The sequence below is a fragment of the Notothenia rossii genome (assembly GCF_949606895.1).
Source record: "Notothenia rossii genome assembly, chromosome: 6".
NCBI classification, from domain to species: domain Eukaryota; kingdom Metazoa; phylum Chordata; class Actinopteri; order Perciformes; family Nototheniidae; genus Notothenia; species Notothenia rossii.
The window spans coordinates 86,668,345-86,683,346 of NC_136909.1; the positions used below are offsets into that span (position 1 = coordinate 86,668,345).

The window sequence follows — 15,002 nt, forward strand, 5'->3', positions numbered from 1 at the left end:
CGAAAATAATAGAATGTCGCCAGTTGTCATGACTCAACTTATACTGTAACACCGGCCTGTTGCTCGCTTTTGGAACGGGTCTCCTCTAAGTTGTCCGACATATTTTCTTTGACCGTACCTGTATCTGTGTCTGTTTTTCTTTTAAATGACTTATCTCAGCTGCCGGCTACTGGGTACCATAAAATACTTCTCTATGCTGGCCTTACGGCTGCCAAGAAATTGGTTGCTATGAGGTGGAAACAACCCGACAAGCGCTCAGTGACCTACTGGCAGAGTTGGGTGTAACGCGTTACTGTAATAATATTACTTTTGTCGGTAATAGAGTAGTGCAACGCGTTACTTTTATAATTCAGTAATCACACTACAGTTACTAACATTCCCCCGACACGCGTTACTTTTATAAAATAATCACACTCGCTGACAGACAAGAGGGGTTCCGCCGCAGGTTTGTATACATGTAGGCCTACGTACGCGATTTGCGCGTCCACATCTCCACGTGCAGTGCTGCATAAACATAATAATAATAATAATAATAATACATTAGATTTTTAAAGCGCTTTTCCTGGTGCTCAAAGCGCTTAACATGGCTGAGTCTTTTCATCTGTAAACTTCCTCAATGGGGCCGCTCGCTCTCCTTTCTTGATTGCCCTCTCACGGGTGAACAGTTCAATGTCCCGCTTCATTGTAGGAATTCTGCCATGTCTCTACCACTTTAGTTTCACCATCTCTGTTACTAAGTTATGGAATACTAAATAAATAAGTAATTAGATACCTTATCGTTACTGCGCTCATAAAGAATGCTAAGAATAAGAATAATGCGTCTTAAACTGGTTTCATTAATTAGTGTTAGTGTTAATGAGATGTTTCACAGACTGTTAGCTTGTTGTGGTAGGCTGGTAGCCTATTTTATTAAAGAGCATATCAAAAGAAAGACTTGTGTTATGTCTTCCTTAATGCAATAGTAATTGGGGGTGCAAGTGGAGTCTCGCAGAGGCTAAACTGTGGCGCGCTTACACTGTAGGTTCGCTGTAGTCTGCGTGATCTGCCTGTAGGGAGGGGCGGGCCGGCCCTGCGAGTAAAGTAATGAGTAAAGTAACGAGTAAAGTAACGAGTTACTTTATGTAGACAGTAACGAAGTAGTGTAATACATTACTTTTTAAAAATGTAATATGTAATATACTACTTTTTTTTAGTAACGACCCCATCTCTGCCTACTGGTTACTAATGTTTCTTGACGTAGTATACATGGAACTGTCCACTGCACGCGTGATTGGAGTTAAGGAGTCCAATATCGGTCTATGGGTGTCGACAGTTGAACAATTGAAGGAGCGGATCTAGCTATCTTAACCGATATATTTGTTTGCAGTCATTGGTCCTGAGAGGTCCGGGGATTGGGGGTGGGAGGGTTTATTTATTTTTATTTTATTTTTTTGATTTGTTTTTTCCCTTAGTTTTGTCCTCTTGTCAGATTGTTGATATTGTTTGTTTTTCTGTAGTTTTCTGAATTTGTGTTATGATTGTACATTGTAATTTACTAAAAGTGTGTGAATAAAAACATTTCATAAAAAAAATCACTTGATTTTGCCAATTTTCTTGTTGCCCCAGCTGGTTGACACCTCTTTTAACAGCAACAAAGGCTACATTAATGTATTAAATCGATGTTAATCCATGTGTGTGGTTGTGGAATTAACGGACGTGACGTTGCCAGGCAACGCAATAATTTACAAACTCTTCAACTACAACCCTAATTATATTAAGAAACATTTTAGAAGGCCTCACAAAAGACTTTCATGTACATTTAAATGTGAAGGGATGTGTTTAATGTGGTGATTATTATTCACCCACGGATCTATGGGTTGGGGTATTATTCCGCACGGACATTTTAGTTAACCGGACTTCCTGTTGATGTGAAATCCGAAAACATTTTTTAAAAATAAAATAATACTTTATTCCGAGTGTGCTTGCTTTTCTCTTTGGAGATCATCACATAACGGCATTGTAATACACGGTTCGGCTGCATTACATATTACATATCTGCCATAGTTTGCTATTTAAAGAGCCCTGATGAGAAGACTTCTAGACAAATAGGAAGAACTGCCGCCGAAAATGAATACGTGACGTCGATCATAAATATATCAGCAATCAAATAAAATCTTAATTTTCTCTTCACAATATAAGTCTCCTCGCAGTATCAACACTAATTCGGCTGACTTTCATATTTGATCCTATCGGTATATTTACACCATAATGGTGCAAAGCTGATAGAAAGGGACACCTGGTGGTTAAAGCACGTTATTGAAATTTATTATTTGTATTATTATATATTAATAGGAGACACAGAGAGACAAACTAATAAGGCTTTATTTAAACATTAAAGAATACTTTAGGTTAAGGTCTTATTTTGAATAAGAAAAAAGCTTTGGGGTTATAAATATTAAGCCTGAGTACTAATATATTGCTTTCCTGCAATGTTAACTACTGCATGTTTAAGCACTTATTTTATTATTAAAATATTTTGTTTATTTTTTCTTCATAAAGTAACTGATGTAGATAGGAAGGATATGAAATGACAGGGACAATGGACGTAAATGATCCTAATTATCTATAAATCCTGGTATACATACTGGTATACACCTGAACATCAGCAGGAGAGGACTCTTTAAAGTAGAGACACTACATACTTATATACACCTGATCATCAGCAGGAGAGGACTCTTTAAAGTAGAGACACTACATACTGGTATACACCTGAACATCAGCAGGAGAGGACTCTTTAAAGTAGAGACACTACATACTGATATACACCTGAACATCAGCAGGAGAGGACTCTTTAAAGTAGAGACACTACATACTGATATGCACCTGAACATCAGCAGGAGAGGACTCTTTAAAGTAGAGACACTACATACTGATATACACCTAAACATCAGCAGGAGAGGACTCTTTAAAGTAGAGACACTACATACTGATATACACCAGAACATCAGCAGGAGAGGACTCTTTAAAGTAGAGACACTACATACTGATATACACCTGAACATCAGCAGGAGAGGACTCTTTAAAGTAGAGACACTACGTACTGATATACACCTGAACATCAGCCGGAGAGGACTCTTTAAAGTAGAGACACTACATACTGATATACACCTGAATATCAGCAGGAGAGAACTCTTTAAAGTAGAGACACTACATACTGATATACTCCTGAACATCAGCAGGAGAGAACTCTTTAAAGTAGAGACACTACATACTGATATACACCTGAAAATCAGCAGGAGAGGACTCTTTAAAGTAGATACACTACATACTGATATACACCTGAACATCAGCAGGAGAGGACTCTTTAAAGTAGAGACACTACATACTGATATACACCTGAACATCAGCAGGAGAGGACTCTTTAAAGTAGAGACACTACATACTGGTATACACCTGAACATCAGCAGGAGAGGACTCTTTAAAGTAGAGACACTACATACTTATATACACCTGATCATCAGCAGGAGAGGACTCTTTAAAGTAGAGACACTACATACTGGTATACACCTGAACATCAGCAGGAGAGGACTCTTTAAAGTAGAGACACTACATACTGATATACACCTGAACATCAGCAGGAGAGGACTCTTTAAAGTAGAGACACTACATACTGATATGCACCTGAACATCAGCAGGAGAGGACTCTTTAAAGTAGAGACACTACATACTGATATACACCTAAACATCAGCAGGAGAGGACTCTTTAAAGTAGAGACACTACATACTGATATACACCAGAACATCAGCAGGAGAGGACTCTTTAAAGTAGAGACACTACATACTGATATACACCTGAACATCAGCAGGAGAGGACTCTTTAAAGTAGAGACACTACGTACTGATATACACCTGAACATCAGCCGGAGAGGACTCTTTAAAGTAGAGACACTACATACTGATATACACCTGAATATCAGCAGGAGAGAACTCTTTAAAGTAGAGACACTACATACTGATATACTCCTGAACATCAGCAGGAGAGAACTCTTTAAAGTAGAGACACTACATACTGATATACACCTGAAAATCAGCAGGAGAGGACTCTTTAAAGTAGATACACTACATACTGATATACACCTGAACATCAGCAGGAGAGGACTCTTTAAAGTAGAGACACTACATACTGATATACACCTGAACATCAGCAGGAGAGGACTCTTTAAAGTAGAGACACTACACACTGATATACACCTGAACATCAGCAGGAGAGGACTCTTTAAAGTAGAGACACTACAAACTGATATACACCTGAACATCAGCAGGAGAGGACTCTTTAAAGTAGAGACACTACATACTGATATGCACCTGAACATCAGTAGGAGAGGACTCTTTAAAGTAGAGACACTACATACTGATATGCACTTGAACATCAGCAGGAGAGGACTCTTTAAAGTAGAGACACTACATACTGATATACACTTGAACATCAGCAGGAGAGGACTCTTTAAAGTAGAGACACTACATACTGATATGCACCTGAACATCAGCAGGAGAGGACTCTTTAAAGTAGAGACACTACATACTGATATGCACCTGAACATCAGCAGGAGAGGACTCTTTAAAGTAGAGACACTACATACTGATATACACCTGAACATCAGCAGGAGAGGACTCTTTAAAGTAGAGACACTACACACTGATATGCACCTGAACATCAGCAGGAGAGGACTCTTTAAAGTAGAGACACTACATACTGATATACACCTGAACATCAGCAGGAGAGGACTCTTTAAAGTAGAGACACTACATACTGATATACACCTGAACATCAGCAGGAGAGGACTCTTTAAAGTAGAGACACTACATACTGATATACACCTAAACATCAGCAGGAGAGGACTCTTTAAAGTAGAGACACTACATACTGATATACACCTGAACATCAGCAGGAGAGGACTCTTTAAAGTAGAGACACTACATACTGATATGCACCTGAACATCAGCAGGAGAGGACTCTTTAAAGTAGAGACACTACATACTGATATGCACCTGAACATCAGCAGGAGAGGACTCTTTAAAGTCAAGTCTAATTCATTATGATGCATGGAAAAGCGATATATACAGTACTTCACTTAACTCATCCCACAAGATAATAACTTATCATTGATGAGCAATGTGTGTTTGTGAGTGAAGTAATGCCCTCATAATACACCATAAATGCGTCTCCATGGAAAGTGTTACCCAACTGCCGCTATTATTTTCCTTCTGCTCACTTGAACTCTGAGTTTAAGAACAAGGAGAACCACATCATTCAAAAACATCCCAGCTCTCGTGATAATGTGTGACTTGTTGGGAAAACAGCTAAAGGACATAGATAATCATTGGGAGTATTTAGTTTTCAAAAAATAATTGACAAAACTCCTTCCATCTGGTCATTTTAGGTCTAATGTTTAATCATATTTAATAATTTGTGAGAATGTCCAAAGCTGAAGCAAAGGTTAATGATCAGAAAGAGTAGTCTGCAGAGCTTACATAAAGTGTTGTTCACGAAAACACAACGAAAACAGAGCACTTTGTAGAGAGAAGTGCAGCACTACCAGGTTAAACATCAAACGTGAGTAATTCAACTCGTAAGGTAAGGTACGTTTATTTATACGGCACATGTTCAGAGACAGAGGCAATTCAAACTGCTTTACATCATCATTAACACTTAATAAGAAGACAACAGAAAGGAACACAATAAATAAACACAATGAAATAACAGATTCATAAATACCATGCGTAAAAGAGACAGTTTGAAAACAACATTGTAAATACGGTAGGTGGTAAAACAAAGACTTCTGGGTAAGCAGATGTTTTTGACTTATGTATGTAATACCTTGCTTTATCTTGTTATTGTTCATTTGTAAATTCAACATGTATATTTTCTACTTTCTTGTTTATTTCTTGTCTTTTAATTTGTATTGTAGGCTACTATGTCATGGCCGTTTATGCTGCTGCAACACAAACATTTCCCAAATTGGGATCGATAAAGTACTTCTTATCTTATCTTTACAAGTTTTTGTCATGAATGTTGGACATACTGTATTTGTGAAAAACCGAAAAAATTAAAATATATATGTATCCTTAAATTAACTCTAAATGTGGTCTTTTAGACACGCGGTGAAGATGAAGTTCGAGAACATCCTGGAGGAAATTGACGGTTTTGGACCTTTCCAGATCTTCCTCATCGTCCTGCTGTGCGCCCCAAGAATCGTGCTGCCCTTCCACTACATGTTGAATAACTTTATTGCGGCGTTACCTCCTCACCGCTGTGATATCAGCGCTCTGGATGATGGAGGACTCTTTAGGAATTTGACCCAGCAGCAGAGACTGACCGTCAGCCTTCCTTTAGGAGAAGATGGCGGCTTCAGATCCTGTGAGATGTTTGCAGAGCCACAGTTTCAGCTCCTGGTGAACGGATCCAAAGACTTTGAGGCAACAACGGTACCGTGTCAGAGCGGATGGGTTTACGACAACTCCACCTTCACCTCCACCCTGGCAACAGAGGTGAGGACACACTGCTTTTATCAGTGATCAAACATTGTGTGAAAGATATCATATAAAACTAATGTCAGCTAGCGGACGTTTTGACTTCACCAAAAATAATATAGGTGGGGCTAAAAACATTAGTAATCACTTAAAGATCTCCCCAAAACATTATTTTATTTATTCTGAGGAAAAAGTCAACATTTTTAGAAAAAAGTCAGAAATCTGAAAAAAAGACGGAGATCTGTAAAAAAGTTGGAATTTTGAGAAGAAAAAAATTGAATTGTGAGAAAAAGACTGAATTCTGAGAAATGTAAGAACTCTGAAAAAATGTCTAATTCTGATTAAAAAAGTTGTAATTTATAGACGAGAGCAAAACGCGGGACCAGTAAGGATTTTTAGAAAAAAGTCGGAATTCTGAGAAATTGTGGAAATTGTGAGAAAAATGTCAGACATCTGATAAAAATAGTACTAAAAAAAATAATCATAATTCTGTCAGGATTTTAAAGGTCCCATGTCATGGCCATTTCTACTGATCATAATTCCATTGTTGAGGTCTAGTAGAATAGATTTAAATTGTTCAATGTTGCAAAATCACATTGATTCTCATACAGCATCTCTCTATAGTATGTGTATTCACTCTCTGTCCTACACACCTTGTTGGAGCTCCTGACCCCCCCTCCCTATGAGCCCACTGTACTCTGATTGGTCAACTCGCCCACTCTGTTCTGATTAGCAGTGTTGGGAAAGTTACTTCCAAAATGTAATATATTACATATTACTTATTACTGTCTTTTGAAAGTAATAAGTTACATTGCAATATTACTGTCTCTGAAATGTAAGGAGTTACACTACTTTGTAGTTACTTTTTAGTTACTTTCACCAAAATAACCGCAAAAGAATGGCTACGTATGTTAAATGCTAAAATGTAGTTTAGTGCAGCTCATTATGCATCCAGTGAAGGGCGATGTGGTATAGCATAACAACTGTGTAGGCCCTTAAGGCTACTAACAACTTGTACACGGCTTAGTTGAATACTCGATTCTGATTGTAAATTCTTAAAATGTGACACGTTGTTAATACAGGACAGACCGCTGTCAAGGACTATAATGAAGGTTGCTAAGGAGGATCAAGAAAGAGAAAGGGAAAGAGGTTAAAAGACGGAGCGCTGGATATCAGATAAATCACCAGACAGGAAGTAAACACTAACAGGACACGGAATGGGCTCTGTAGTTTGTTTAGTATATGGCCGTGTACAGGTCCGGTTCCAGAAAAAAATGACTCAGGGTGCATCTGAGATTACAGGGGGCGCAGCAGTAGTAGGTTTACATGAGCAATAGTGGCCGGCAACAGTAATGAAAAATAGCGTTGATGGTCCCCAATGAACAGATTATGGCATTTGTTATGTTTTGAAACCAAGCAAGTGAGAACATTTCAAGTGTGTTAAAAGTGCAATCCTGAAATATTTCATATATTCCAAAGTTGACTATGGCAAAGACTGTTTTTGCACAAAAGCTTCAAAGCTGTACTGATAAAACAAATGAGAACATTGAAAATCAAGGCAAATATTATTTGAGCCAGCAAATGGTTTGAAATGGCAAACATTGAAAAGCAAAAGTATTATTAAAACAATGTACTAAATCATCACTTTGGTACATAGCCCCCTAGGGAACATGGAGAAGAAAAAAAAAAAAAAAAAAAAAAAAAAAAAAAAGTTTCACGAGATCTCGCAAAACTTTTCATTTAGCTCAATGTACTTCCTGGTCAGTTCGGCTGCTACGGCAACACAGAAACCTACCGAGCCCCCTAGGGCAGGGGTTCCCAAAGTGGGGGTCGCGAGATGATTACAAAATAAAAATGGAAAAATTTAAAAATATATATTATAAAAAACATTACTAATTGTTTTTATAATTTTTTTTTTTAATTATTATTAATAATAATGTTGGCATAGACATTTTCAGGGGCGGACTAGCCATCTGTATAATTTCCCCGCAACGAAGCTCCCCCTTTGACAATCCACTAGCGCAGTGTTTGTGCGGAAAACTGAAATTAAGAAGAACAAAAAATATTTTTGAACAAAAAATAAATAAAAAAGTTTTGCGAGATATCGCAATACTTTTGCGAGATCTACACACACACACACATCGAACAGCCCGATTATTCCCCCTATTACTCGTTGTATGAAGGAAATGTCCGGTCACAATGTTCAAATCGTTTTTTTTCTTCTCCATGTCCCCTAGGGGGCTCCGTACTTTGGTCCCATCATATACTCTGGGAAAAGAATATTTACTGTGCTTGAAAACTGGTATCACACCATCATGTAAGGTTGACTTTGTGACATGGAGAACACTTCAGCTGCAACATCAGCTCGTTGATAAGCTTGGAGATCTTTTTGTAGCCATTCGTGGTGAAGGTATCTGTGCTTTGTATGCATTATTTTTGACCCAACATTTCTACAGGCATGCCAGAATATGGCACTATTTTCACATGAATATTCTAGCCATTGTCTATTTTTATACCACGAGCTGCAAAATGACCGCCTAACCCCACTGTACAGGCGGGTACTTGTTGAGATACACCTGGGCAGGCTCTGTTTTGCCGTGGTATCCTGGCACCTGCGGGCCACAGAGGGGCGGCGTAGTTTCGGGCGACGAAGACTGCTGGCTCCGGGGGCGAGGCCGGCGAGTCAGGCGGGAGTAAGCTAGTGTCCACAACGGAGGGTAACGTGATGTCCCCATCTGACCTGTTGCTACTGTCTGCAGTAGATGCAGTGTTGCTGGCGTTTAGTGATGGTTGCTTTAAAGGTCCCATGTCATGCTTTTCTGGTTATTACCCGTCCCCTTGTGTGTTATGAAGGTTTTTCTGCATGTAAACGGTCTGCAGAGTCAAAACCCAAAAGTACACCCTGTAGCGAGTAAAACTCTAACACAGAAAATACCTCCCCAAAACGCCTCGTTGGTGATACGTCATCATCCATTTGATTCTTCCGGGTACGTGCTTACGAAAGCAGCCAATAGCGAGCCGTTTAGTGGAGAAAGTGAATACTGCTGAATACACATACTTTACAGAGATGCTGTATGCGAAACCAATGTGAGTTTGGAAAATTGCACAGTATTTTTCTATTTTAGTATACCTCAACAATGGAATTATGATCAGTGGAAATTACCTTTAACCATTTTTGTATAAATGATTATCCACAGATCAGATGTGTGTCACTGCTGTGGAAGCACTTTGGAAATGATGCACGCGCAGCGGAGCAGGTCACGCGCACCTGACATATTTGTTGTTTGTATTTTTCGCTCCGTTCTCTTTTTTGAATGGTTGCATAACATTCAACTGCCCCGAAGATCCTGACGCGAAGCCTGAAGGGTAAACACCAGGTTTACTAATCTACCGCACAATTTGTCTCGGGGGTCGGAATGTCTCGCTATGTTAGTACATTCTTAAAAAACACCATTTCATTTCGGGTTAAAATGTGTTGTAACTGCGTTACTGAGCATTGTAACGGGTAATATATTACCCACATTTCATTAGTAATGCGTTACATTACTTCGTTACAGCAAAAAGTAATACATTACTGCCGTGTTGGCGGGACGTTGCGGGGCTGCTCCGCCCTTTGAGGCTTGAGGAGCGGACAGTGTGAGCTTGATTAATGGTGTCGTTTCCTGGTTGCTGCGTGGGGTCTGCGAGACACAGAGACACCGCGGAGCTCAGCCTGAGCACGCACACACACACACACACACACACACACACACACACACACACACACACACACACACACACACACACACACACACACACACACACACACACACACACACACACACACACACACACACACACACACACACACACACACACACAGAGGTGTGCTGAGATCCGCGGATCCGCGGCTGAGAAAAGATAAGGCTGATTGAGTGTGTGTGAGTGAGGGGATTGGTCCATTTGGACCTGGGTATCGTTACGTCGCTATACTCAGGAAGAAAAAAATGGAAAAAGAGAAATGTCTAACGAGGCGTTCTGGGGCAGCACAGACAGGTCTTTTCTGTGTCAGAGTTTTACTCCCTACAGGGTGTACTTTGAGGGTTTTGACTCTGCAGACCGTTTACATGCAGAACAACCTTCATAACACACAAGGGGACGGGTGATAACCTGAAAGCATGACATGGGACCTTTAAAATGAACGTCTTAATTCTCAGAAACAAACTGAATTCTCACAAGGAGACAAAGTTATGAGAAAATCGTTGTGTTTGAGGGCCCTGGGTGATGAAACAGATAAACTGATCTGCTGCTGTTCTCTCTGTGATCTGCCTCACAGTGGGACCTCGTCTGTGATAGGAAAAGCCTGACACAAACCACAAGCTCCATCTTCTTCTTTGGTGTGATGATCGGCTCCATAGCGTCTGGATTCCTCTCTGACAGGTGAATAGAAAGTGTGAAACATATTTGAGTAAATGTTACTTAGCTTCTACCACTGGTCTTCACTTTGAAGGGAAACTGTGCCACAAACAGAGGTGGGAATGAGTACAGTACAAATACTTTGTTACTGTACTTAAGTACATGTTTCTGGTCTCAGTACTTTACTCCACTACTTATTTTTCTGACTACTTTTTACTTTGACTTCTTATATGTTGAATACAAATACCTGTACTTTCTACTTCTTACATTTTGAACTCAAATACCTGTACTTTCTACTTCTTACATTTTGAACTCAAATACCTGTACTTTCTACTTCTTACATGTTGAACACAAATACCTGTACTTTCTACTTCTTACATTTTAAACCCAAATACCTGTACTTTCTACTTCTTACACTTTGAACACAAATACCTGTACTTTCTACTTCTTACATTTTAAACCCAAATACCTGTACTTTCTACTTCTTACATGTTGAACACAAATACCTGTACTTTCTACTTCTTACATGTTGAACCCAAATACCTGTACTTTCTACTTCTTACATGTTGAAAACAAATACCTGTACTTTCTACTTCTTACATGTTGAACTCAAATACCTGTACTTTCTACTTCTCTCATTTTCCAAACAGGCTGGTTCCTTTAGTCTGAATGTGTGTTTGGTGGCGTGATCATTATTATTTAGAGTCATTGCGTGCCTATTGATTTGAACACGATCCGTGTATCCATCGTTTCCTGGTCTTCTCTAAAGAAGAGGGACCAATGGAAACGTTGTCATGTTGCCGTTGGTCACCATGGAAACATTCATTAGCTAACAATGACATTATTGTTCTATTAATATAAAGGGAGGTCAGGTACTCTTTAAAACAGCTGCTAGTTATGGGTACTTTTTACTGAAGTACATTTCAAAGCCTCTTTACTTTGACTTGAGTAAAGAAGTTTAGTCAGTACTTCTACTTTCACCAGAGTATTTGTAAACACCAGTATCTGTACTTCTACTTGAGTAAAGGATGTGTGTACTTTTGCCCTCTCTGGTCACAAATCTCCGCTGATGTTTATCTTACCATCTCTAATCTACTTTATATCTATCTCCAGGTATGGGAGGAGGAACACTCTTCTCGCCTCGTACATCATGGCCGCCGTGTTCGGCTTCTCCAGCGCGTTTGCAAACTCCTACGTTGTGTTCGCCGTCCTCAGGTTCTTCACCGGGTTAGGACTGACGGGAATCGGCGTGAACTCGGTGGTTCTTAGTAAGTTCTTAACAATATATGGAAGTGCAGCGACAGCAACGGAACTTAAAATGACGGCAGAACCGCTTTATTTTTTTCTGGTTTTCTGTAACTGGAGCATTTTTGCTGACTGTAATAATAGCTTAAAATAAACCGCTTCAAGTATTACATGTCACACATCAACACATTGCGAAATTGCTAAAACCAAGTGTCTCAAAATACTAAGAAATATGTAATTTAAAGTGAAGGCAGCACTGATCGAGGTTTTCTGTAACTGTCCGTCGACTCACAGTTTATTTAACATAACCAGTCTTTAACCACTGCATACTGCGTTCCCTTTAGTGTTTACTTCCTGTCTGTCTTCTTCTGCTGTTCCCTTTCGTGTTTACTTCCTGTCTGTCTTCTTCTGCTGTTCCCTTTAGTGTTTACTTCCCGTCTGTCTTCTTCTGCTGTTCCCTTTAGTGTTTACTTCCTGTCTGCCTTCTTCTGCTGTTCCCTTTAGTGTTTACTTCCCGTCTGTCTTCTTCTGCTGTTCCCTTTAGTGTTTACTTCCTGTCTGCCTTATTCTGCTGTTCCCTTTAGTGTTTACTTCCTGTCTGTCTTCTTCTGCTGTTCCCTTTAGTGTTTACTTCCTGTCTGCCTTATTCTGCTGTTCCCTTTAGTGTTTACTTCCTGTCTGTCTTCTTCTGCTGTTCCCTTTAGTGTTTACTTCCTGTCTGCCTTCTTCTGCTGTTCCCTTTAGTGTTTACTTCCTGTCTGCCTTCTTCTGCTGTTCCCTTTAGTGTTTACTTCCTGTCTGTCTTCTTCTGCTGTTCCCTTTAGTGTTTACTTCCGGTCTGCCTTCTTCTGCTGTTCCCTTTAGTGTTTACTTCCTGTCTGCCTTCTTCTGCTGTTCCCTTTAGTGTTTACTTTCTGTCTGCCTTCTTCTGATGTTCCCTTTAGTGTTTACTTCCTGTCTGCCTTCTTCTGCTGTTCCCTTTACATTACATTACATGTTACTTGTTAGACGCTTTTATCCAAAGCGACTTACATACAGTGGGCAATCCCCACAGGAAGAATTTGGGGTGAAGTGTCCGAGGGACACAACAACATGCTGACTGCAGTGGGGTTTGAACCTCCGACCCCCTGATCCGAACACCAACGCACAACCCACTGCACCACACGCATCCCCTTTAGTGTTTACTTCCTGTCTGTCTTCTTCTAAATGAATATAAAAATGAATCCACGTGGCTTTCTGACGCAGGAAACTCATATTTGTTATCCACAGCTGACGTTTAATTGACCGGACTTCTTTCCGCGGATTGATATGACTTCACATGGTCCTTTTGATACTCCTTAGCAATGGTCTGTTTTCCTTAGCAACGGTCTATTCTCCTTAGCAACGATCTGCTAGCGAACAATAACAGACTGGAATGTCCAAATTGACCAATCAGAATCAAGTATTCAACAAGGCTGTGTTATAACAGATCTTAACAGATCACAAATAAGATATATAGATCACAGTTGGTATGTTTCTGCAGGTAGATAGAGCCTTTATTGAATATTGTACAAGATTTGTACAACTTTTTTTTCAGGTATACCCAAACTACCATGGAAATCCAAGGAAAAGAGAAATGAGTTGCAATACAATTGACTTGTTGATTTGCCCACCTTGCAGGTATTGAGTGGGCGGACACGGACCACCGGTCGTTTATCGGTGTGATAGGCAGTCTCTCCTGGTGTTTAGGGAACATGCTATTGGCTGCGTTGGCCTACCTGGTGAACGACTGGAGAAACCTCACCATGACCGCCACCGCTCCGCTGGGACTCGCTATCCTGACCTGGTGGTGAGAGAAACACATCAAAGTTTTCCACAAAATGAACAATGGAAATGCAAAGCGCTTCTCAAAAAGCTACTGTTATATTATATAATTTATATTACAACATATAACGATTTGAGCCCCAGGAAAAGCGCTATATAAATAACATGTATTATTATCATTATTATTATTAATAATTTCAGATGAAAGAAGATCCTTTAAGCCAGAAAATTGACTAATTAATTCATTAATTAAAAAACACTCCATTACAAGTAAATCCTACATTCAAAATCTCCGTTAAGTCAAATAACTATTATCAGCTAAATGTATAGCTTCTAAATGACCTCCATATGTGATATATTATTACATATATGGCATTATAAATGTGTCAATATTGTTGCCTGAAATACCATTATACTATTTTAGGCAAACATAGTTCTGATACACACATTTTTCATGAAATACTCAAGTAAAGTCAAAGTACTTCAAAATTAGACTTCAGTACAGTAGCCTAGTAAATATAGTAATAATAAAGATTTGTATAGTGCTTTTCCTAATGCTCAAAGACGCTTCAGAACAGAAACATTTCAAAGAAAATTAAAAATGTCCACCACTGGTTTCAAAATGAACAATTTAGACATCCTCTTGTTCCACTTAAAGTTGTTTTTAATGTTATTTAAATGTGGTCCTCATCCATGTTTCATCTTATTGTTAATAATTGTGAATATAATTGACACATGTATTTCTATGAGTGCAGGTGGATTCCTGAGTCTGCCCGCTGGCTGTTGGCTCATGGGAAAGTGGAGAAGGCCAAGTTTTACCTCGACAAATGTGCCAAATTCAACAAGAGAGGAGATCTGTCGGACAAAATAAAACTGGAGGTGAGTTTGAGCTCGATGTCGCTGTCGCTCTCTGAAGCTTATATATGTTTACGTGATAACATTTATTTTACCCCAAATGTTCCCAAATATATCCGACCAAGCACAACCAAGTTGAGAAAGTACCACTTGCATAAACCATGACATTACAATATAACAATGTGACACTTTAA

At 39.3% G+C, this 15,002-nt stretch overlaps 1 protein-coding gene across 3 annotated transcripts in view; it reads left to right on the plus strand.

Moving 5' to 3' along the window:
• The window catches only part of LOC307043097 (solute carrier family 22 member 7-like), a 40,370-nt gene that overhangs the window by 18,416 nt on the left and 6,952 nt on the right, over nt 1-15,002 (plus strand). The window contains exons 1-6 of one of the 3 annotated variants that reach the window (XM_079687335.1): nt 5,552-5,614; nt 6,135-6,528; nt 10,826-10,929; nt 12,019-12,173; nt 13,810-13,978; nt 14,709-14,832. In XM_079687335.1, the coding sequence (XP_079543461.1) occupies nt 6,148-6,528; nt 10,826-10,929; nt 12,019-12,173; nt 13,810-13,978; nt 14,709-14,832 (933 nt within the window). In that variant the 5' untranslated portion in view covers nt 5,552-5,614; nt 6,135-6,147. Of the gene's footprint in view, nt 1-5,551; nt 5,615-6,134; nt 6,529-10,825; nt 10,930-12,018; nt 12,174-13,809; nt 13,979-14,708; nt 14,833-15,002 lie in introns of those variants that run through there. The other 2 variants (XM_079687336.1, XM_079687334.1) reach the window with 2 other exon arrangements.